Raw genomic sequence first — 25540 nt, 5'->3', positions numbered from 1 at the left:
CAGTCCCTCAATTCTGCTGCCCTATCCTAAAAGCTTATGTTGCTTTTCCATGTATCTGGGTCTGGTTGTATGTATATTCATAGTAAATTTGGCCAAACTATGTTAGCCTGTATTTAAAATGTGCTCAGGGTTAGTCCAGTTGTATTTCACAGTCATTTAGACAGTTATCATGTTGTCAGATGATATTATCATTTAAGCTCCAAGGGGTAGAGACAATTACAACCACAGCAGGGTTACAATGTTATATTCTGTCCACAATATGTCTTAAGGCCCAGTCACACTTTCTAGGTAGCATGAATTTATCATGGATTAATTATTAAAATGGAAAAAAGAAGTACACATGTCTATTTCCAGTCTATATTATACATGGTTGCCATACAAGCAAGACTGAAAAGTTGCCTTTAGGGTACGATGACACTTTTTTCCTTTTCTGTGTTTTCCTTATAAACATCAAAACTCTGGTTACTTCTCATGTTTTTCCAAAAACAAAAAAATATACTCATCTACCATTAATGTATATAGTAAAGTATTTCTAAATATACTTCTCTTGCCTGCAGTTGAATCATAATAGAAAGATACAATAGTAAGGTTAGGGCCATGGTGATATGATATTTACAGCTTCACATTTGCTGACATGCGGATACTTATTCTCTCTTATCGTCTAGCAATAAACAAAATTAATTTGCAGGAATCTGACCTTCAGTGCATCATTTAATGCTCTAAGGCAATATAATTAGACAGGAAAATAGCTATCCTATTTAGATCTGTAGAGGTTGCGGCATTAGTCAAAACAGAAAATGTGGCCTGATATGAACTGATTAGTGGAATTTGCTTTCACTTTACTATTATTTGAGGGTTCAGTAAAACATATAGCCATAGGATACTTTGTATTTGCTGTGTTGAGATGACATGAGAAATGACCCAATAGTGTTTACAGGAAGCAGACTATTGTGAAATATAGTTTGATGGACTTCACACTCTATGGGTATGACTCAAGTCCAAACGCAACTTGATTTAAAAAAGAGCACGGATCTTGAGCGTAATTCCGACCGTATTTAAATCCAAGTCTATCTCTATATATGTTTCAATTTGAATCTGGGTGCAAGTACACTCTGCCTATACAGTACTTGCCGTACATGGACAGAAAGAACAGACTGCAGTGTACGGACAAGCATATGTGCAATACAAGGTCACTTCAGAACGAGTAATGAGAATGTATATTATGTAATAACTGAACTCTTAACAGTATAATCATTAATAAAATATGGATTTTATAATTAAATATATAAATACATATGCTTTTAACGTGTACTGTAATGCAATGCCTATTTTTAATCTAAGTTACTTGCATACACATGTTGCGTGCTAACTAGTGGCACACATACATCTAGTTTTTAAAACAAAGACTATGCCATGTCAGTCATCACTATCAGTCGGCACTTACACCTGCCCTGTAGCTGGCGCAAATGATATGGGTGAAACAAAGCAGTGTTGGACTGGGGCATGAAGGGCCCATCGGGGGACTGCAACGCTAGGGGTCCACCAGAGTGGGTGTGACCAGCAATCATAGAGGCGGGACCAGACACTAGAGGGGGAGTGGTCAGCCCACAAAGGACAGCTAGCACCATAGTGTAGTGTATAAAGAATGCAGTGTGTGTATAAAGAGTACACAGTCTTGACCTGCCCCTTTCAATATAACCCTCATCCTCACAAGTAGAAGAAACACTAGTTCCCATGCCTGGAATCTGTGCAGTTTGTCAGATACACACCCCTGCAGGTGCCGTAATAGAAACTTATAGAAGAAGTAGGAAATAAAACACACAGCATTGAAAGTATCTCCTGAAATGCGGGGGTAGTACGCATGGAACCCTTGTGCTGGAGAGAATGCTTATTATTAAAATCTTATATTTAGGTGAAATTGATTTAAATGCCATCTTTATCTGCACAGCACAGAACATACTGGTGCTATTCTCACCTGCAGGAGCACAGTGCACATTGGTTTTCAGCCTGCCTGCTGTACAGCAGCATGGCTACCAGATTATAGTTACCTGCATCAATAGCTTGTGCCAGGATCACCTGACCAGTCATTCCAGTGGCCATTGTAACTATACAGAACTTGCAGCCTCTCACTGCATGTTATAAAACACCAGTCACACTGCCTCACTGGACTCCACCCCTAATGGGTGGAGCCTGTGGCACAGACAAGCTTAACTCTCTCACTGCTGAACTGCACACAGGGTAATACACCCTTCTCCACTTAGATGATGATAACCTTTCAACGCTATTGAATGCTACAAGGGGTCATACAAAGGTATAAGAAGAGTGAATAGAGTCAACGGGCTAATACAGAGCAATACATTAAGATGGACAAAGGATGCTGGGAGCCAGTGGGTTAATACAGAGTGGACACTATAATATTGATCACACAAGGTGCTATGGCTGCTGAAATTACTGGCAAATTATCCTAATATTGTGGTTTGTGTGGTCCTATATCTAGTGCAATACCCAGGAACTATCCTAACTAAATAAATTAGACAAGCCTGAAAAGTTGTTTGGCAGCCTGTGTGTTTGTTACAGAAGTGTTGCCGCCGCCGCAAGTCGGGTCTGCCCCATAAGCTCCGCCCTAACAGCGGAGGGGGCGGTGTATAGCCCGGCTGGCCGGCAGGCCAGTCCGAGGCTGAAACAAAGTATACATAAGAGAAACCCAGGACTTGAATCAGCCTCGAAACACCCTCTGTCATTAATGTACACGGCCTATGTTAGTCCGCCTCTTTCCGACTCTAGTGCTAGGCATTCATATGTGTCGCTTGTGTTTGGACAAGAATTGCGTGTAATTGTGTTAATTGGTGTAAGGTCTATTTCTGAGCATGTGCACAGCTATTTCACGCATGATCTGCAACGCAAATGCACATAAATCTGAATCAGGCGCTATATGTTTTCACACACAGACATGGGAGTATCCCTTTTTACAGCACAAGAGTCCAACAAATTTTTAGAATAATTACTTTTTTCAGCATAATGTCCCCATATGTCAAATATTTCTTACTTTACTAGTAAATGCAGAATTTCACTGCTCACTAATAAAATTACAATTCAACCTTTATTTGTATAGCTAAATATCCTGCGAGGAAACCACATTGCAGCATAAACGATTTCTTGCTATCTTCCACGGAGACCACTCTCAATCTCTTCATCTTTTAAAAATACAAAGTGTTATTTTGGTTTGAGATAATAAACTATGACATTATGTTCTTTATTATTTATGTAATTTAATTCCTTGATCAGATTGTGGGCTACTTATAATGTGTCTCCAGTGTACACTGACATCACGCTTCTGTCTGAACTTTCTCCTACAGCGTGTTTTATCTCACAGTAATGGAATATTAGCTAGACAGCAATATCACATGCCACTTGTCTGCTGGTTCTGTTATAGGCTACTTGTCAATACTTAACCACTTAAAGGCCAAAAGGTTTCCCATAATTATAACCAGACCAATTTTTATGGTTTCAAGATGTGTCAGTTTCACTGGGAATGATTTTTCAACTTTTTTAGTCCATAGAAATGTTTTTCCAAACTTGCCACAGTAGCATAGATGCGTTGCTATGGTACCATTGTCTTATGAGTAGAATTTTCTTTTTTTACCTTCAGGTTCACCTGTGATAAGTGGGTGATTGCTATTTCACTAGCTATTCATTTTACTTTCAGCCAACCCAATCACAGACACCATGCAGACGTTTGCCAGTGCTGACTGCCTATCATTATTATGTTTTTTTTTATTAGATACCATTTTCCTTTTCCTCTGCAGCCCCCAGCACTTATTTAGTATTACATGGTATGTTGATACAGTAAAGAGGTTTCATTATACTTTTCTTAAAGTGTTTGTACCATCCTGCTGTCCAATACATATTAAATATGGTGTTTACAAGTAATAAAATGTTGGGTAATATTTTTTTATTGTATTTGATATATTTACTTTTCATTGTATATTGGAATCAATACCATTGAAAGTTCTGATAGATTCTTTCTTTGTTGCAGAAAAGTGTTTTTGCACTTTTTGGAAATTACTCTTATTAGGCCTTATTCATTCACGAAAGTAAGACAAAAAATACAGTAAGTTTTCTCCTGGACAAAACCATGTTACAATGCAAGGGGTGCAAATTTGTTTATTATTTTGCACACAAGATACATACTGGCTGTTTTTTCATGTGACACACAAATGCTTGATAGCTTTATTTGTACACTGAAATTTAAAGTTGATCTAGAATATGCCTTACCCTAACTATAAATCTGTCATCATATTTTAAGTTTGCCTCTCCCTCCAATGCAACATGGTGTTGTCAAGGTGTAAAGTTACTCTTTTTTTTTTTTTTTTTTACTTTCCTTAATGAATTAGGCCCAATGTCTAAAACATTCACTGCAATGTAATTTTAAACCTTGGTTTTGGCATGTAGGGAATACATAATTAATTTATACCGTTAGATAGTTGTACACATGTTACTACTTTACTTTTCTTGACTATCCCCGTCCTGTCTGTGTGTCTGTCTCTGGTGTCCTGGTGGAGAGTAGGGTATAGACCAGTGTTGGCTAACCTATGACACTCCAGGTGTTGTGAAACTTCAAGTCCCATCATACCCTTCCAGCAATAAGCTGTTACATATTGGCAGAGCATGCTGGGACTTGTAGTTTCACAACACTTGGAGTGTCACAGGTTAGCCAACACTGGTATAGACTATATGGTATACATATGGTTGGTGATTCTATTCTAGCCATTCACTACTTGTCTTTGCTAAGTATTATTTGTTGGTCATACTGTGCTGTGCTATGTGTGATATTCTATTACTGGATACTTGTGTAAGAAAAGTTGACTAAAGACACACACACTGTTTTTCATAGCCAAGATCCACCATCTTGTGTGCAGTGTGCTTTGTGTGCTGCTCTATCCTTACCAATCCACAGATAGTTCTCACACTAGCTAAAATCAATATTGTTGCTCCGTAGCAAATGTTGAAAAGCAGAGGATTCCTTGTTGATCTATAAATATATCATAGTATGTGTATGTATGTATATATATATATATATATAGACATGAAGCACAGAAGTTATTTCTTCTTTTTTTTGGACATTATGGGTAATTTTTGAGCATTTCTTCCTGTTACTGTAGCAAGATAATGTTGATTGTTTGGAGAGCACATTTCGCCATGTTGAGAGGAGCTAACTATACATTGGTGAATCAGGGTTATAGAGCAGTAGTGCACCTTATTCTGTGTACAAATGCAGAAATTAGATTTTGTTTTACAGGATAAGACATTATACTTCAAGTGGTTTTTGCACGTCAGATGTTGTAGTCATTTGGCCTTGACTCCAATTTCATTGGGACACCTTTCGCACCATCTATTTGTATTTCATAGTGGAAGCACATTTACATGTGCACATAAAACAATGTCAATAGAAGATCGTAATTTGTGACATTTGAATTAACAGTATCCCAAGGGTCCCTTAACTGTCATGAGATGTTTAAAATATAAACAGTACTCCAGCTAGCAGTATTTTAATTGAACAGGGCAAAGTTGTAAACGGGTGGTCCACATGTCATAGCAAACAGCATTTTGAGGTCCTTATTTTTAGTGAATTAGTAAATTTTGAACACAGCATCTGCATAGATGAACATTTATAAACATAATTGTTTAGTATTCCAGTGCATGTGTTTTCGGCACATTTGCACTACAGTATTTTTTCAGAAATGACTAACGTGATACAGTTTTCCATCTTTGGTTCTATCTATCATTCTACTGTACAGCAGCAATTTCTATGTGCTCTTTCATTATTTGATTTTCAGTGAACAAAGACTGATGAGTACCTACATATAAATATACATTACATATGCTAAAACTAGAATAAATGAGACCTTTGTAAATAAATAGACATGGCATATTTATCTTGTGTAATGTTAACATATATTCTATTGTCAGTCTGTGTGTTTTTTGAAAATTCATAGTCTACCAAAAAAACAAAAAAAAAATACATTTCAAATTCATCCAACACTAAGAATACACACTCATTGTTCAGAAATCACTCTACCCATAAAATTCATAATTCTCAACATTAATTGTTCATTCATAGATAATCACATCTTATGAAAAGGACAAATTAGCACTAGTCTGATAGCAGCAAATACATTATTTGACATCATCATAGATACATTATTGACTATCATGAATTCATGGAGTTTTTTTTTTTTTTAGATAACAGATTCAAACTGTCAAATTAAATAAATACGAATCACTGATTAAAAGAAGAAAAATGGCTTCCATATGCTTTCAAAAAAACATCTATATATATAATAAAAACAGATATTAACTTACTGTGCCCAGTTTCTTAAGCAGATGGCAAAAGAAGTCATCAAGTTCTTTACCCTCAATGTAACCATTGTCTAAATGCAAAAAAAAATATATCTTCATTATAACAGGTCTTTTGTTTTGCAATACTTCCTAGAATTCTAAATCTCTTCCTCAATAAATTGAATCTGAAAACAATTTCCTTGAAAATGGAACACATGTAATATAATCTGTTTAGTGATGTGATATCCTTAAATGACTGCTGAATGAAAATTAAAGCTTGCTTTAGTTTGCACAAATCACTTTAATTAATTTTCCAGAGGAGAAATTGAGATTACTTCCCTGACAAATCCTGTTTAATTGTACAGTATGGTAAATACGTGTACAACAATATTGTATTAAAATAAAGTAACAGTTGTTGACTGTGGTCCATATGTAGACTTAACATTATACCTGCGGACAAGATGTACTTTGGTCGATGAAATGAGTTGCTTTGTGTGTGCCTATTTAGACAAAAAGTTGTAAATATCCTAATACCATGCATTTAAAACAATTTTCAAGATCTTGTTTTCTCACCATCAGAATCAAAGCGTTGCCATATTTCCAGAAACTCTCCAGCATCCAGCCTGAGGAAGGAGCTGTCCATGGTTCTGAATCAGTGCTGAAAGGACTAGTCTGTGTACAGAGCGCAGACCGGAGCTGAACCTTCTCTCTCCACTTCAGCTTTTTAGCTCTATTTATAGTTTCTCTTTTTCTCCTCCCATTAAACACTTGTTGCGCTGCTTGCAGTAGGCAGGCTTCTAGCTAAATCAGTGATGTATCGCATTTGCTACAGGGTAAAGTCTAACGAGCCTTATCGCGACTCCTATTGTTGAGCTGAATGCCCTGCGTCACTGCCATATGTCCAACTTCACTGATGAGTTACACGTACATCAGGTAAATTGTGCTTAGCTCTCAGCAGATACATACAGTACACATATACTGCTTTTACTCAATGAGATGCAAGTAAGACTTTTGCACCGTGAAAAAAAAACATAGCACTGACTGATGCAGGCGTGTAGGTGTAATACATGGATTTATAATGTTTAATTGAATCTACAATATAGGAATAATACTGTTGCTTAAATCTCGTATATTAAAATAATAAATTTGTTTTGGATCACTGATTTCATATTTAAAAATATTTATTTGTCTTGTGTCAATGATAAGCTATGCAAAATATTTCTTGTCTTATTATAGTTATCCTGTTATTGTGAAGTATATAACATGTATATATCGTGCTAGCTGCTTTTTGGGAAACTCTTACTTAATCTCCCATTTTGATGTTTTCAAGTGGCAGCCTGTTCTTAACGTCAGGAGAATATCATGCAAAGGGCAGACAAGAGACACATTCAGCACATTTCTAGTAGTTTGAGAAGAAAGATTGTCTCTAACTTTGCTCTTCTGGGTAAAAGAATAAAAATCTGATTAAAATTATTTCCACTTGACATGGTCAAGTAGAAAAAAATATTATAAGGGATTTCTGTTAACCTTAAAACTGGCACTTTGCAAATAAAGTACATAAGATGGAAGAAATATAGTGAAATACATAGCAAACACTATATATACACAATAGATAAACCAGCACACACAGCACTCTGGAAGGTAAGTTGGGGACAGGAAGTACTGAAAAGACAAACAGAAAAGAGCCAAACAGTGTACTAAGAACAAATATTAAGGACCTCAGGAAGGGAAAACCGAACCAGTAACATTGTGACATCCAGCACAATAAATTACTTTTATGTGGTGATGACCAGCAGAATCATATCTGGAGTTGATGCCCAAGTAAGTCAATTTGCCAAAATTAGTAATTTTACATCCATGCTTATTCTCTCTTGTCCAACAGCTTTACACTTATTATTTTACTGTAATAAAGAGATGGCAATATTTTTATGTAAATAATGCCAGTTCATATTATAATGTTTTTACTGAGCAGCTTACACAATTATTATTTTTATACATTGACATAGTTTACAGCAATTATATTAATTACTACTTACCCAGTGCTGTCCATTACTCTTTAACCATATCTAGCATACTAAAGGCCAGTTAGCAAATTGAGAAATATGCAGATGTGCAGAGTTTTTCTATTTGTGTAAATGTGTCTGTTTGTCCACCTGGTAAATACATAGGTGCACTCCCACATTTAGGAATTGTCAACTGGGAAGTCAATTTGTGCCAACAATTGTAGGACTGTGGCTTTAACTGGAAATGTGTACACAGTGAAAATGTCACCTAAGCCCTGCCTATTACCACCCCTTTCATAGATAGCTCTTAAGAAGTGTAGAGGATTTCTGAACCAATATGCCATACATTTTAAGTGTAATCAAAGGCCCTTCTCCTCCGAGAGGACCTAGGGGGCATTTATAATTTCTTTACTTACTGGGCAAGCCCTTGCGTTGGTCTCACCACTATGGGACCATGATGGCCCACTCCTGCAGAGCTCCACCACCTTCAATTAAACTTTTTGGGAAATCTTCAATGAACCAGGTCGAGTTTCCTCCGGGGCTTCCAGCCTGTTGAACTTTCACCAGGGATCTCTTCCCGTGTGGCAATATGCCATCCAGTTTTGCACTTTGGCATCAGAATTAAAATGGAACAAAAAGGAGCTTGTTGCTACTTTCTGGCAGGGCCTCACGGACCGCATTAAGGACAAGCTTGTTTACAGAGAGCTTCACTCTGACCTTGATGTCCTTATTTCTCTATGCATCAGAATAGACTTACGTTTCAGGGAACAAGTACTGGAAAGAGCCTCAGCTCAGCTCTTCAAGAGACCAGGAGACACTCCCTTCTAGCCAGTGTCAGGGAGGCCAAACTAGGAGCTGGAATTCCGCTCCTTGTTCATTTACCAACCCACATTTTTCGATGTCTGTCACTCTGGTCTCTCCTAGTTGGCCTACTGTGATTTCTGCATTCATGGACTCCGGATTCGCCGAGTGTTTTATCCCTGGCACTCTGGATTCTTAAATCCATCTACCCGTACAGTCTTTACTGCAACTGATATTCCTTACCACTGTTGATGGTAACCGTGTTTCAAACGGCTCCATCACAAGCATTACCTATCCCATCTGGCTGGTGGTAGGAGTTTTTCATATTGAGTGGATCAAATTCCTGGTATTACCACAGTCCATCAATCACATCATTCTGGGGTTACCATGGCTCAGAATAAATTTTCCCCAGTTCTACTGGGAACAAGCCATCTCCTGTGGACCACAGTGTTGCAAACGGTGTCTTACTCAAGTAAATCAGACAGAGAATTGCACCACTTGTCATGTTATTTCTTCTGAACCCACCCTAACTGCTGTCTATGGGTCCTTGCAAGATGTCTTCAGCAAAATGGTTTTGGAGGTTTTGCCCTGTCATCATCCATGGGACTGTACCATTAAGCTCATTGGACCAGGAGAAGATGGAGGCTATCAGTTGCCACAACCTCAGGGTTTGAATTCTGTCCAATGGTTTATTGGTTTTGCCAATTATTATTGGCAATTTATTGAAGGCATTTCTACCCTTATAGCTCCTATCATTGCTCTCACCCAGAAGACCGTCAACCCCAAGTGTTGGTCACTCGAGGCAGTTGCAGCCTTTGCAGCTCTGAAAAGGGCCTTTTCCTCCGCTCATTTTCTCACTCAGCCCAATCAATCTTTTACAACCAATTATTGACCCCCAACAACAACATCATGGCCTTAACTAAAGCCTCTCCTAAGACTTCCCCTGTCATTTGTTCATACCTCAACCTCATACCTCATCTACGCCCCAAGGCTTTATGATGGGCTCACTCCTCTAAGTTTTCAGGTCATGCAGGAGTCAAGAAGACCCTTGCACTTCACTCAAGACACTACTGTTGGCCCACTCTGCGCCTTGATGTCCGCAACTTAATTTTGGCTTGTGTGGTTTGCGCCCAGCACAAGGTTCCTAGTCTTCCACCATTGGGGTTATTTCTTTCTCTTCCTATCCCTGAATATCTTTGGGCTCGTAATTGCATGAATTTATATTTACTCTAATCAACTATTTCCCTCTGACCTCTTTCTCCTCTCTGTTTGTCTAACTGCTTCTCTGCCATTTTCACTTGGATGACTGCATGCTACCTCAAGCTCAACATATACAAAATTGAGCTTATTTTCTTTAATTATTCAATGTTACATCCCCTCCTGCTGTCTACCTTAAGGCTGATGGTGTGGCCCTCTCCTCTGTTTCTCAAGTGCCCTGCCTTAGGATCATTATTGAATCCATCCTCAAATTCACTCCCCACATCCAGTTCCTCACCAAACCTGTCGCCTTTACCTTTGCAACATTGCCAAATTTCGTCCTTACCTCTCTGTGGATGCCATGTTCGTATCCTCTCCCACTGATTATTGCAATCTACTCCTCTCTGGTCTACCCGTCACATGTCTGTTCAATCTTTCCTGAATGCAGCATTGCAACTAATCTTCCTCTCCTGCCATTCATCTTCCACTGTGCCTCGCTGCAAAGCCCTCTATTGGTTCTCCATTGCCTACAGAATTCAATTCAAGTGGCCTCCCATCACCTATAAATACTGCCTTCAGGACATCCCCAGCACTGCTCCCCTCCATTGGCATTCCTTGTCCCACCTGATCAGATTCGCCCCCAACCTCCAATCTTTCAAGAACTCCCTTAAAACTCACCTTTTCATTTTTGCCTATTCCACTCCATCTTAACTCAATTCCCTCCTAATGCACCTCCTGCCCCTTCCATTACTTTCCTACTTCCTATTTTGTCTCCATTGTCTACCCCGCCCCATCCTAAACAACTCCCTCCTCTCGCTCCACCTACCTCTTCAACTTACTTCCCTCCACCTCTATTGTCTCTGTTTGATTCCGTTTCCTTTGTTTGATTTGTTGTTTTTTTCTCTAGCCTTACTTATTTGTATATTGATTTGCTTATACTTTGTTGATTGTACATCTTCACAGATTCTCTGGATTATAAAATATGATGATGATGAATTAAACTTTTCAGTTATTCACCTGAAATGCTACTTGGTCTATACTCACTGATGACTTTAATTTTTCATGACAGTGAGGGAACATTGGCACTCTTATTTATATTATTATTATTATTATTATTATTATTATATGTGTCACTCTGTTGGAATGTTTTATTACATTGGTCCCAGTATATATAAATGTGCTTTTCTGCATAGTGGGCTACTTATACCTGGCTTCTGACAATTTGTGTGGCGAGAACATTTTAAAAATAATTGTGGGAAAAAATGCTCTAGACCCAACCCCCTAATTGAAAACACCCTTTAAAATGCATCCTTCAATCTCATTGGCATAATCTTGTCTCAACAAAACTAAGTGTTGTGAGAGTAGTGCTGCCTGAATTGGCTGATTTACCCTTCAACACCCATCAGAAGATGTAAACCTTTACAGCCAACATGAGAACGTAAGTATTGAGACATTGTCAGGTTCATCAGACCAGTATAACTCCATATTAAATTAACAGCCCCCATCTGCTGCTATATTACATAAATAGCCCCCACATTACATAGACAAGAAGAGGAAGTCATCACATGCCGTATCCAGTCCAGAATAATACTTCATTTAGAACACTGAAAATAAATTATTTGAGGGTTAATATTTTATCATATGGTATGATGTGAACTGCAAGTCAATATGTATCATTTTTCATGCACATTCACTTACACCAAGCAGGCATTGTCAACAGTATCTTAGAGATTCTATAGACAAAATTTGAATACATTACACATACATACAAAAAGTCTATTGTTATGGCCTTAGTAGCAAAGCATTATTAAATGTAAGACTTGTAGTTATGACTGCAGCAAGAAGAGAAAATAAAAACAACCCTTCCACATAAAATGTTCACATATAAATTCATTCACATACATCATTCGCCAATTTTTACGGGAAGGACATGGATATGTGTATCAAGATCTGCAGAGGTGTATGATATGGTTTCAAATGAGGAGTTCTGGGGAGATCTGGACATTCCTAGGTTAATGCAGGTTTGATACATGAATGCTCCTTGAATTTCGCGAAATAAACAACATTTTGTTTTACGGGACGAGATACTGTATGTAAATGTGATTCAAGGGGTGGGGAGCATTGTGGTACTGGGGCATGAAGGGCCCACCAGGGGAACCAGCCGTAGGGGCCCACTTAACATATGCTACTGCTTAGGGGGCGTGGTCAGCCTGTGCAGGGAGGAGTGATTTATATATATATATATATATATATATATATATATATATATATATATCACTGATTTATATAAACTGGATATAGAATTACTGTGAATGCGTTATGATTCCTAGTGAATTCAGGACACGGCAACAGAAGAAGAATAACCAAGTGTCTTTATTTAAGCAAAATATGTGAACAAGGATTCAGTTCATGAAATATGCTGATTTCAGGTAGCAGAATTAACAGGTATACTCCAATAAACAAATATGAACAGGTGTGATGGATGGCAGGAATAGTCCACAGAAGCAACAGTTTCCAGGCAATGATTCAAATGACAAATACAGTTCAAAATGCAGGAACAAGTAGATTAAGTAACCCAATTGCCAGGAGGCACCAGACTAAAGAGGCAGAGATCAGGATTCCAGATAGTAAGAGGCAGAAGGCAGTCCAGGGAAGCAGATGAACTAGCTGAGTCCAGTGACCAGGCAGAGGTCAGGGCAACAAGTGCACAAGCAGAATCCAGTAGCCAGGCAGAGGTCAGGGTCACAAATAAACAAGCATAACCCGGTAAACAGGCAGAGGTCAGGGCAACAGGCAGAGGGTCACAACAAGAGATCAGACAGTAGTAAAGCAAACTGGAACAGATAAAAACAGGAGTACAAGCAGCAGGCAGGTACAAACGATAAACTGCATCAAACACAGACAGAGTCAGGTATATGAAGCTGCAAAACTGTTGCAAGTACTTAATCAGGTAAGGGGATTAATTCCTTCAGGCGAGGTGTAAAGTTCAGGAGCAAAATAGCAGCTCTGGAGGAATTGAGGTACTGCAGTCATATACAAAGTATACAGAATGCATGTTTCCACCACAGGCATTCTACAGTCGTGGCCAAAAGTTTTGAAAATGACAAATATTGTTTTTTAAAACTTTTGCTGCTTCAGTGTTTTTAGACCTTTTTTCATCAGATGTTGCTCTGGTAAACTGAAGTACAATCACAAGCATTTCATAAGTGTCATAGGCTTTTATTGACAATTACATTAAGTTTATGCAAAGAGTGAATATTTGCAGTGTTGACACTTCTATTTGAAGACCTCTGCAATTCGCCCTGGCATGCTGTCAGTCAACTTCTGGACCACATACTGACTGATGGCTGCCCTTTCTTGCCTAATCAGTGCTTGGAGTTTGTCAGAATTTGTGGATTTTTGTTTGTCCACTCGCCTCTTGAGGATTGACCACAACTTCTCAATGGGATTAGGGTCTGATGTTTTGATGCTTTGCATTATGGCACTTTTGCCTTATGGCAACATGCTTCATCATGCTGGAAAAGGCATTATTTGGCACCAAACTGTTCTTGGATAGTTGGGAGAAGCTGCTCTTGGAGGATGTTTTGGTACCATTCTTTATTCATGGCTGTGTTCTTAGGCAAAATTAAGGCAAAAGTGAAAACTAAGTGGCTCGGGGATCAAAACATCAACATTTTGGGTCCATGGCCAGGAAACACCCCATACCCCATTCCCATTGAGAACTTGTGGTCAATCCTCAAGAGGCGGACGGACAAACAAAAACCCACAAATTCTGACAAACTCCAAGTATTGATCAGTCAGTATGTGGCCTAGAAGTTAATTGCCTCCATGCCAGGGCGAATTGCAGAGGTCTTCAAAAAGAAGGGTCAACACTGCAAATATTGACTCTTTGCATAAACTCAATGTAATTGTCAATAAAAGCCTTTGACACTTATGAAATATTTGTAACTTTCCTTTAGTATACCATAGCAACATCTGACAAAAAGGTCTAAAAACACTGAAGCGGCAAACTTTGTGAAAACCAATATTTGTGTAATTCTCAAAACTTTTGGCCATGACTGTATATACAGCATATGTAAATAAGTACAAAAAAATAACATGTAGTTAAAATGTTCTTCCCATATCCATGTGTGGCATAACAGTCAGTGACATGGTATGCTGGGATATGTAGTTCCACCGCAGCTGGTTTATATAGACTATAAAGCTGGTGGATATAGACTTATAGGATATAGAAGGAAGAGAAGAATGACAGTGAAACATGTGTGACATATGCCCTATCCACTCTCCACCAATCCTTGGTTTATGGGCAGCACAAAGAATTGTTCATTCTGCAAAAACATAAATTTTTAAGGGTGCTCGCGGGGTCCCCTTTTAACCCACCTGGCACATTTGATGGGCCTGATTCATCAAGGAATGGATCTGCCGTTTTTTGCGGATAATACGATAATCATCTCTGCGCATGCCCAGAAAAGGGAGATGAGAAGTAAAATCCATTAGAATCCATTGCACAAGCTGATATAATCTGTTGCGTAAGCAAAGAGTCTCTCAAAGTTAAGTGAAACGCATCGCATTTACGAAATTTTCTGACCACTTGAGTAAAAAAGGGTGGGGAATAGGAGGGGAATGGGCGGAGATCTTAAATAAGTTGAGAAGAGTAGGCGTTCTTTGTACTGACTTGAGAAGAGTAGGCGTTACCTCTGTCCGTATGGGATAGTTAAGTTGAATTGTATTACAAATCATTGCTGAAAGTTATGGAAGCTCAGGGTCATGTTTAAATCCAAAGCAGCTAGCTAAATAGCAAGAAAATAAACTGTTCGAAAAGCATTGTTTGTTTAAAACACTCACAACTAAATATGCACAACATACATATATATTTTAATATACTTCACATACATTTTTTTGGGGTTGGTAAATTTATTTTCTATTTATATCAAACATTAAACATTGTGTACATTTTTTTTAAAAGCAACCTCTTTTTAATCATAACCACCATTGTAACAAATTGCAATGTAAGACGGTTGATGTGTCCACAGTTAGGTGCTGAGATTTGGGAATTAGGTTAAACCCGGAACAGCCGGAATGAGTCAGCTTACTATAGCGCCCTCTGCTGCTTGGTGTGTATTGAGTAAAGTTTGCTGTGTTTTAAATACCTGTATAGTGTATTTTGTTCTGTTACACAGATATGTTTTCTGTAATATGTTGAACAACTATTACACATATTATATTGCATATTGGATATTCCACCTATATGTTCTAGTTATCCATTCTACCTGCTTTAATGTATGTCAGAATGGAGCGCTGAGTGCATTCCCCATCCATTATGGCTACTGTTATGGATGGGGAATGCACTCAGCAATCCATTTCAGCAGCCAAAATGGATGGGGAATGCACTCAGCAATCCATTCCGGCAGCTGGAATGGATGGGGAATGCACTCAGCAATCCACTCCGGCAGCCGGAATGGATGGTTAGGATACTCTTAGCCCCATTCTGGCAGCCGGAACGGATGGTTAGGGTACTCTTAGCCCCATTTCGGCTGCCGGAATGGGTGGTTAGGTTACTCTTAGCTCCAGTCTCGCAGCCGGAATGGATGGTTAGGGTACTCTTAGTCCCATTCCAGCTGCCGGAATGGATTGCTGAGTGCATTCCCCATCCATTCCGGCTGCCGCAATGGGGATTAGAATACTGTAACCAATTTACAAAATATACCCAAAAAATATTAAAACAGACAAAATTATAGGCAAGTCTGTATGATTGATTTTTTTTCTTTTTTTGGTTATATGTAAATAGTTGTATTTTTTGGATGATGTTATAAATATGTTTTTCAAATCAAAAAGAATCATTGGTGTGTGTGTCTTTATTAATATATTACAATTGCACAACATGTGGGTATAAGGACAATAAAGAATGGAGATTTCACTAAAACAATAATAGCATTTAAGGTAGATTGTTTGTTTACTACTACATCGTCATTGCACCATTTATCTAGCACCACTAATTCTGCCTCAATGTCCAGAGAAGGCAATCTGTCCCAAAAGAGCCTACAATGTAAAAGCTGGAACACAGGCAGATTTAGGTCAATTTGTTAGCAGCAAACGAAGATACACTAGTATGGATTAGGATTTTTGAAGTAAGTCCACACTAACATGGGAAGAACACTAACTCCATAGACATAAGGCAATACTCAGGAATCATGACACCAGCCTAGATACTAAGCCACCATGTTGACCCAGTGTCGGTTATAGTATTTTTCTATAGAAAGATGGGTAAATAACATACAAGCAGTAGATGAGGAAAAAAAGGTTTGCATTTGCTATTTGCATTTCACCAAAAGGAACTTGTGCCCTCAAACAACAATCCAACCCTCCAAGAGGTAGGCCATCCATAGTAATAGCATACACATAATGTTCCCTGGAGGCCAGAATAATTAAGGAAGGTATATGCCAAATGCCATACAAAATTAAAAACTTCACACAATCATGTGGCATTGTAGTGGCAGTCAAATGTTAACTTACAACGTCAGAGTAAGCACATGCAAACATTGAAGAGAAATACAAACTCCACGCAGATAAGTCCATGGTTGGGAATTGAACTCATGACCTCAGTGCTGTAAGGCAGAAGTGCAAGTGACTAAAACCACCATGCTACACGACTGTGGTCAGCGTTCTGTTTCGGTAAAGCTGAGTACATAACATAAACTATAAGCTGTAGATGCCAAGAAAACAAGGTTTCCAGACAATGTGGCATTTAACTCCAAGGAGCCTGTCCCCTCCAAATCAACACGCCCCCCCCCCTTTGAGGCCATTCCTAGTAATAAATGTCAGTATGCACATAATAATGTGCATGTGACCTGTGAGTAATCATCCTTTTTGAAAGTTAAAACATTAACATTGTCAGCAAGAAGAAAAGCAACTTGGGAGATACATGTTAAATATGAGGGCAGATTTGTCATTGGGGTCGAGCGTGTAGTAGATTACTTTTGAAGGCCAAAGTAAAAAACAAGCTGGTTTGGGCCATGTTCCTGTGGGGTTTCTTTGATTAATGAATAAAGGACACAAGCTGCACACAGATGTTATGGCCATGCCTGGTATTCAAACTCATGACGCCACTTTTGTGAGACCAAAGTGCTAACCACTAAGCTACCTGTGAGATTCATAATTAACATATATTTTTGATTAATAATTAACAGTACTATTAACTAGCACTTTCATATGCGGCACGCATGCTGTATTGTTGAGCTTCTCACTATTTTTTCAAAAAGAACATTGCCTTAGTGGTTAACTAATCCACCTTCTAAAAATGGAGTCATGAGTTCTAATCCTGACACACCGTTTAGCTCTGTGGAGGTTGTATGTACTCTACTATGTATGTATTGCTTATGGAAGAATACACTATGCATTTTTAAATAACGGTCGGCACATGATTTTAAAACAACATAAATGTTATTAATTAATTATGCATATTTTTTTATGTGAGCGAATTACATGCATTTGCCTTGATATACGCTCAGTTCAAGTCAAATACAAACAAACCCATCATACAATCTTTTTTAATGCAGCAGAGTGTGGATTTAGCTCCTTAAAAACACTCCAAAGTCATTGTGCAAACTTGACAAAACATGTAAAATGTGAAAAGAAATAATGAGGTTACAACTTTCCTGCATAAATACCCATTGGATTGTGTTGTAAGATTTGTAAACAAACTCGTCGGACCTCCCACATTTGGCGTAACGTATACATTTCTTATCTTAGCGTAGCGGAAGTTGACGTAGAGGAACTTTTAAAGTGAGTAAATTGCTTAGGATCCGTTGCATATTATGTTCCGTTGCGCAAAGGACGGGAGGTGGGTGTGTTTTTAGACTTTGCATTCCTTATTTGAATTGCAAATATCCCGTTTTTACTTAAAGCACTCAACGCAACTTACAATGCGGAAAGGTAAGATCCGTTCCTTGTTAAATCAGGGCCCGATGTGTTTATGTTCATTTATATTCACACAAATACCCATGTATTAAAATAGTGAAACACACAAAACTAGCTGCTGACAAAATTAGGGAATTTAGACTGTAAGCTCCAATGGGCAGGTACTGATGTGAATGACAAATATCCTATGTACCGCGCTGCAGAATTGGTGGCACTATATAAATGATGATGATAATAATATTTCCATCATATACTTTACAATTTATGGTGAATGTTGCAAGAAATGTGTTCCATGTTATCTTATCAATCCTACCTGACTGATGTAAAAAATTATACAGTATATTTATTGGGTTTGTCTGCTTCAGCTTTATCTGTTCTGTTTTGCTTTGTCCATACTTATATGTATGCAATACAGTAGGCTGAATAAACACTGTTCGAGTTATTTCAGAGAAATCAGGTCTCGGTCACCTAACGTGCGACCACTAAATAAGCAGCCTACTTTGCTTGTTGAGTGATTGCCTCATAAATTTATTTCAGCCAGCACACTGGCTGAGAGTGGGAATTGGACTTATGTAAGGCTTTGTATTTCTGTATAGAAATCAGCAGCTTCAGAAAGAAATTACTTAGATTTTACAGAAGAAGAACTAGAGCATAGATAAAGATGAATAGCAACAACATAAATAAGCGCCTCTGTGACAAAATGGAAAACGTTTGCAAGGTGCTGGGAACTTTCAGTACCGTTGGCTGGACGCCCGCTATGATACAAACTTCTAAGAAACAGACTCCACACACCGATCTATCGCTATACAAATATATGCAACTTTTATTAGCAGACAGCCATAACACAATGTTTCTGACTGCCTTACAGGTCTATTGGATATTTTGGACCCTTATCATAATAAAGAACTATTGTGCTTGCTATGGGCCCATAGAACTCTAGGGGGAGATGAAGATTGAAACCCGCCACACATCAGATTTACTTTCAGAAGCTCCTCGGGAGCAGTCCGCCCAATCCATCTGTTTTCTTTTTCCATATGGATTAGCTTCTTCCCACTGAAGTAATTACTATAGGTGCATTTTTTTTATGGTGGCACTATCAGGGACATTATTTATTTACTTACTTTTGGGGACATTATTTATTTATCATTGGGGGCAATATGTATTTCTTTATTACTTTGGACATTTCTTTATTATTGGGGAGCAATATTTAATTATTTTTTTATTGGGGACATTATTTATTACTTTATACCAGCATGCAAGAACAATCAAGTGATTGTACTATATTAGTATAAACAATTTCCCATGGTACCCAATGAGCAGGTGTACCAAAAGGGGGCTATTGGGCCAGTACTCTCAAGATGCGGCGGGGCCAATCATTATTCTCTCCACCTATAGAAGACTAACTGGGCCCGATGCCGAGTAGGCTGGGATGTTACAGGAGGTGAGGGGACTTTATGTATTCTATATTCATTTTTTGTCCTTTCTGACAAACAAGATAGTTCAAACAGCATGCAGTTTGACCAATGTTGCCAGCCAGAACCATGTGTTATTTTTTTCATCAAATCTGCATTCATCCCATTTGAGAAAACCGGGATTGTGGTTTCGGATCAGTCTGTCATAATTATGAGTTAAGAATGAATGAGTTAAAAATGTATAAATGTGGTCATAATTGCCCCTAATTAAATGAGTACCTGTGAGTCACTGTGGCCGATTCATTAAGGAGAATAAATGGCAATAGATTGCGTATTATGTGCACAATTACTCTGCTCATGCCCAGATCTGGACCATACTCCAGAGAACACAGCAGCTTCCAATTAATCTTCGACAGCTTACGATTTCAGGGGAGAAATGGGGTGGTTTAGGGGTGGATGCATGTAATCAATGTACAGTAGAGGCATTTAAACTCCGGCACATGCAGAAGTACGCTGTTTTTTAGATGTAAGTTTTACACCTGCTCACGGTCAAGTCTAACTTACGGATGATAGTGATGACCAAACATAGCATTACTAACTATTGGGGGACTGGACTATTCATCTTTTTACCTGGACAAACTCATCTCGTTATACAACAAGATTGCCAGAGGCAGAGGACTATGGTGCCATTTCGCCAATGGATTGTTTATAGAATTGTTTGCTGAGTCTTTTAGGATTGTTATATACCAAAAAGGTAGGTGCATTCTTTTATATTTTACAAACACTGCTTACTTGTGCGAATGTTGAAATAGTCTACTTTTCAAATATCTTTCACACATTTTTAAAACGAGAGTGAACATTACCTGTCTGTTTTTAAATGTTATGTGCATGTTGTATAGTTCCTGTATGCTTGTATACACTTGTATTGTGGCTGTGTGCTTTTAAAGCTTTTAAAAGTCTAGTCTATGTCATCTACTATGTATGCCTATGTAGTACCATGCAACTGTAATGGGGGTTTTTTGTTTTGTTTTTCATTAAATAATTGAATGAAATTGTAATGTTTCTTACATTTCATATCATGTTTACTTTTATATATTTTTGGACTATTTTACAGAAACCTGGGGATGAGCATTAATAGATATATGCTAGTTGTAAATATGTCTATATTGAATAATGTACAAGGAGAGCACAGCATCTGCAAGGCAGCAGCAAGGAGATGGTCACGTGTGGCTATTAAGTACTATTTTATATCACATCATTATTTATAAGTAACCTTTTGTTGTCCTAAATACATTGGTATATACTGTAGTCATAAATGGTAGTTCTACCATCAATATTAACACTCTTTGCATTATGGTGTACTTGTAAAATTAATTATCAAATATTGTAGAATTACAATAGCACCATATCATGTTAAAAGTTCTTTATAATTGTTTATATGTTTAGTTACTTATTGCTAATAGTTTTTTTCCCTTTCCTGTTACTCTTTATAGAAGACAACACTTACCCTCTCTGCCTTTGGCTCCTGATTCCCATTTTAAATCCACACATTGAGCAAGAAGTCACATACAATTCAGCACATATGTCCACCAGATTGTTTATAGAGCAGACTAGGCCAGAATCCGCTGCCTTGAATGTTTTGGTGGAGTTCTTATGTATACAGAGGGGACAAATCATTTATTACAATGATCTTTCACTTGTACCTTAGACAAAATGTTGAGGATAAGAAGAATGAGCATTTGTGAACATGTATTTAAGCACAATGTCTATAGGCTTTTTGGGCACTCTTTTGAGAAATAACAACTACCTCTAGAAATAAAACTGCACGTTAAATATGTTGCAAAAACAATGTAGTGATATGTTTCTTGTCTCTTTGAAAAGGTGAAATCCCTCCCTACTTCACAAAAAGGTGATGGATCTTCCCCTTGTTAATTACGTAAGTCATCTTCATAGAGTTCATGAATGTTATCTTTACGGTTTAAGGTCTCATGGAACAGCAAATGGCTTCAACAAACACATGTTCTTGTTCTCACTTACCTATGTCTCAGAGAGCTTCACTACCATGGAAGACTGAAAACTTGTTCTCTAATCATGACAGCAATAGGAAGATAATCTGCCATTTCTAATTGTGTTATGTAATGCTACAGATTGTTTCAAGTCAAGTCATATAATCAAGATGCCAAGCAAACACAATATAAAGCACTTATAGGTTTAAATAACTATAAAAACACCAGTGTTCCAAATGACAAACACAAGGAGTAATGTAGTCAAAATCCTCCAATGAGATCACAAATGCTTTAAAAGCTGATTATTAAGCTTTGGTACACATGTGCATACTGTATGGAAATAATGCAACAAATACCAAAAAAATATCACCACAAAATGAATAAGAGTATAGACCTACAGCGGCAAAGTATAATCTGTACTTTTAACGATACACCCAAACTTCAGGGCAGGCTGAGCCGAGGGCAAGGGGGGCATCTGTTGTCCCCCCTCCAGGCCAGGCTAAAGTGGGCTACCTTGGGCTGGGTCACTGGGCCACCTGCATTTTTTTTCCCTTTAAAATGTTCCTAAGAGTCTGCTGAGTTGAGTCTTGCCCCCCCCTCCCCCCCAGGCTAAAATTTATCACCCCTTCTCTGCTAAAGGCCAAGCAATTGGAATATATGATCATGCTAAGTAAAATATAATGCTAGTCATAGGTATAGTTCACATATAACATTGAAACACATTTGTCATGTTAAACAACATTGTCCTTACTGCAGTTTCCAAAATTGATGTTAAATACATATTTCACATGAATATATATTTTATAAATTAAAAGAAGTGACTACAAGCACATTAAGTTTGTCAACCTAAGCCAAGCATCGTTTAATACAGTCCCTCCTCTACAGAAGGTGGAGAGGGTGGAACAATTTAAATGTATGTTTTAATCATATAGTTGTGCTATATACCATACCATTTTTTTTTATATTATATTGTACTTCTATACATTTGCGCTATTTATACTTTTTTATGTGTTCAGGTTATTAAAATAACATAGCTCTTAATTTTTTCCATCGTATTTACTGTTTTAAGTAGGTTTTACATGCCCTTTGGAACAACTGTTCCTTATTATTATTATTATAGACCAAGTGTAACCAGACATATCTGCTGTTCTATTCAGGTTCTATTGAATATAGCAATGTTAAGAATAGAGGAGACCTGAGACCAGTTACCCCGGTTAAAAAAACATAAGAAATGAGTAAATAAAAATATGAAATCAAAACCAGTCTTTGTTTCTAGGCCTTATAATGAATCATATCTTACCCAAAGTGTACATATCTATATTTTCCAAGCTGAATAATATGTGGCTCAATTTCTGGTGTTGTACTAATTGGGTCAAAGTAACTATGGGAAGTTATGAGTTTTGTTTATCTGATTAAAAATATAAATATATTTACTTCAAAAAGCTTTCAAAAACACTGTCTGTCTTGGAACAGTTAGAAAATATTCTCAGTTTAACTGATATACAACTAAACCATTAAATGCGGTCTGAACAAAAAACTAAAAAAGAGCCCTAGTTACAAAGGGCTCAAGGAGGCAATGAATACATTAATTCCCAACTAGTGTTTCGGGACACATTTGTATGTCCCAATACTATAGAGGTTGTATAACAATAGAATAGAAGAAAAGTCTTAACACAAAAGTAAGCTAGAAATATCCACTGATAATAATATGTGAAATTGATGTTAACTGAATATGATAAGAATTAGATAAGACTTTACTTTCTCACATTTTTCTAAATTGCATTTTTTTATGCCTTAACGTATTGTTTTGTCTCAACACAAAATAACATGTTTAGGCCTAAGAAAAGGTTGATCTAGAGCAGTGATTAAAAGTGCTGAATACACACAACAGAGATAATATATGAACTTTATTTTGAATTGTAAATGGCACACATTAGCTAAAATTCATGTTGTGCTTCAAAAATACACATTTGCTCATGATGTGTTAAAAAGAAATAGGGGGGCGCCATTGGTGTAAGGTTAGCTCTTCCTCTAGGCCACACCAAGAAAGGCAGAAAGAGGAAGGAGTGCTGTCTGTTCCTCCTTTGGCTAATTAGTTCACAGTATAAACGACAGTATGATCAGTCACCAGAAAAGGAACTGGAAAGTTTGATGTTTGCATAATCATACTGATGTATTATTTGATTATGATTATGCAAACACCAAACTTTTTTTGCAAGGGTTTCTTGTAATAAAAACAAAATATTTATAGGTGCATACTGATGAAATATTTAACATGACAAAAATGTATTCAAGTTTTTCATTATCATCTGCTTCAATTATCGTCCCAGAAGAATAAATTATTCATGTGCAGCATATTGAATTGACAGTGCTGCACTTCAGATCCCAACTTTAATCTTTATAAAACCCTTCAAGTTTAAACAATGAACATCTGTTCTGAAAATTCAGTGGGACCTTATGGCAAACCTGATAGATTTTTTGTATGCATCACTGCATACACTGCACAGTCTATAACTAGTAGCAATATGTTACCTTTAGTATTTGTTTGGTTTTCCAGCCATTATTGAATGTATGTTAAAATGTTCATAGTATCATGGTGGATAGTTGCATAAATTATGATATTCCATTTTGCTATCCCTTTCTGTTCTCTGCATGGTACTTGACAAGCAATCAGAATTTTTCCACCTTTTAAAATCTATAAGGCAGGTATTTCTAGTCCATTGTTGGTGAAACCTTTGCCTTGTTGCTTAAGAGTTCTAGATATATTGAAAGCAGTTCAAATCAAGAGTAAAGAATAGTGCAATAGGACATCAACAGCATTGTCCAAGTAGAGGGGAAGCACTATCCAGACATTTCCCAAAACTGATTGTATGTTATAGCTGGACCACTGTGAGGTAAGGGAATTGTCTTCCTGCAAACAGAAGGACAATGTTTATCCAGTCCCTATCAGCAGAGGTAGTGTTTGGGTCTACTGCTGAGTAAAGACACCTCCTGTCAAACCGATGAACATGGTACTTTGCTCCTCAGACTTCAGATTTGGCCAAGGAGCTTAGAGTCTTCACACGCCCATTAATGAATGAATGAATAGTAATTATGACTTCAATTTTATTTAGCGCTAGACTACAGAAATTACTTATTGTTGTTAAATGAAAAATAAAACTATAATTAATGGGATGTTTACAGCTGAAGAGGCTGCTAAAAACACAAATGAAATAGAGAAAGAGGCAGACAATTAATTTACAATAGGATAGATTTTTATTTTTTTTTACCTTGGATTGCTTGTTGTAATATCCCTGGGGAGATAATAAAAGCTTTGATTGTGTAACATACTAACAAACACCACTTAATAGTTTTATCAATTCTAATCGTAGAACAAAAGTAACTCATATAGGAGAAAAGGGTTTTTATAAACTTAAGTATGATAATGAAAAGTGTTTTAAGGTACACACTAGACATTGACGCCTAAAGTGAGGAGGAGTGGGTGGATTTCCTGATTAGTAATCTGTCACTTCAAGGATATAATTACATACCTTAAATACTTGCACAAAATATGGCTGATTAGAATTGAATCCTGATTTATAAAAATGTTGATAAAAGTCAGACTACATAAGGTTGTTTTATGTAGATAATAGATCATTGTTTTGTTAGCTATTCTACATAGTATTATCTTCATCATTATTATCATTTGGAAAACCAATGTGAGATTTAGATCTTAGCCAGGCTTACTCAAGACGTGGGTTAGGCGTTGGGCTAGGTCCAAAATGTTAAAATAAATTGGGCAAGAAAATTGAAACTGGGTGCTTCATTTGAAACAAACACACGTGGGCTTATATAGTAATTCCTTAAGCGTTTTTTTAATATCCAA

The 25540-nt window shown here is 37.4% G+C and overlaps 1 protein-coding gene across 2 annotated transcripts in view; it reads right to left on the bottom strand.

The window, feature by feature from the left end:
* SCGN (secretagogin, EF-hand calcium binding protein) overlaps window positions 1–7220 on the bottom strand; it is a 56951-nt gene extending 49731 nt beyond the window's left edge. The window contains exons 1-2 of one of the 2 annotated variants that reach the window (XM_075211331.1): window positions 6913–7220; window positions 6364–6431 (exon numbers count right to left, since the gene is read on the bottom strand). In XM_075211331.1, the coding sequence (XP_075067432.1) occupies window positions 6364–6431; window positions 6913–6982 (138 nt within the window). In that variant the 5' untranslated portion in view covers window positions 6983–7220. Of the gene's footprint in view, window positions 1–2048; window positions 2099–6363; window positions 6432–6912 lie in introns of those variants that run through there. The other variant, XM_075211333.1, reaches the window with a different exon arrangement.
* Window positions 7221–25540: the final 18320 nt, after the last annotated feature.

The sequence above is a fragment of the Mixophyes fleayi genome, chromosome 5 (genome assembly GCF_038048845.1).
Source record: "Mixophyes fleayi isolate aMixFle1 chromosome 5, aMixFle1.hap1, whole genome shotgun sequence".
Classification (NCBI taxonomy): domain Eukaryota; kingdom Metazoa; phylum Chordata; class Amphibia; order Anura; family Limnodynastidae; genus Mixophyes; species Mixophyes fleayi.
Note: the sequence above shows the minus strand (reverse complement) of the source record. Positions and strands in the feature narration are given on the sequence as shown.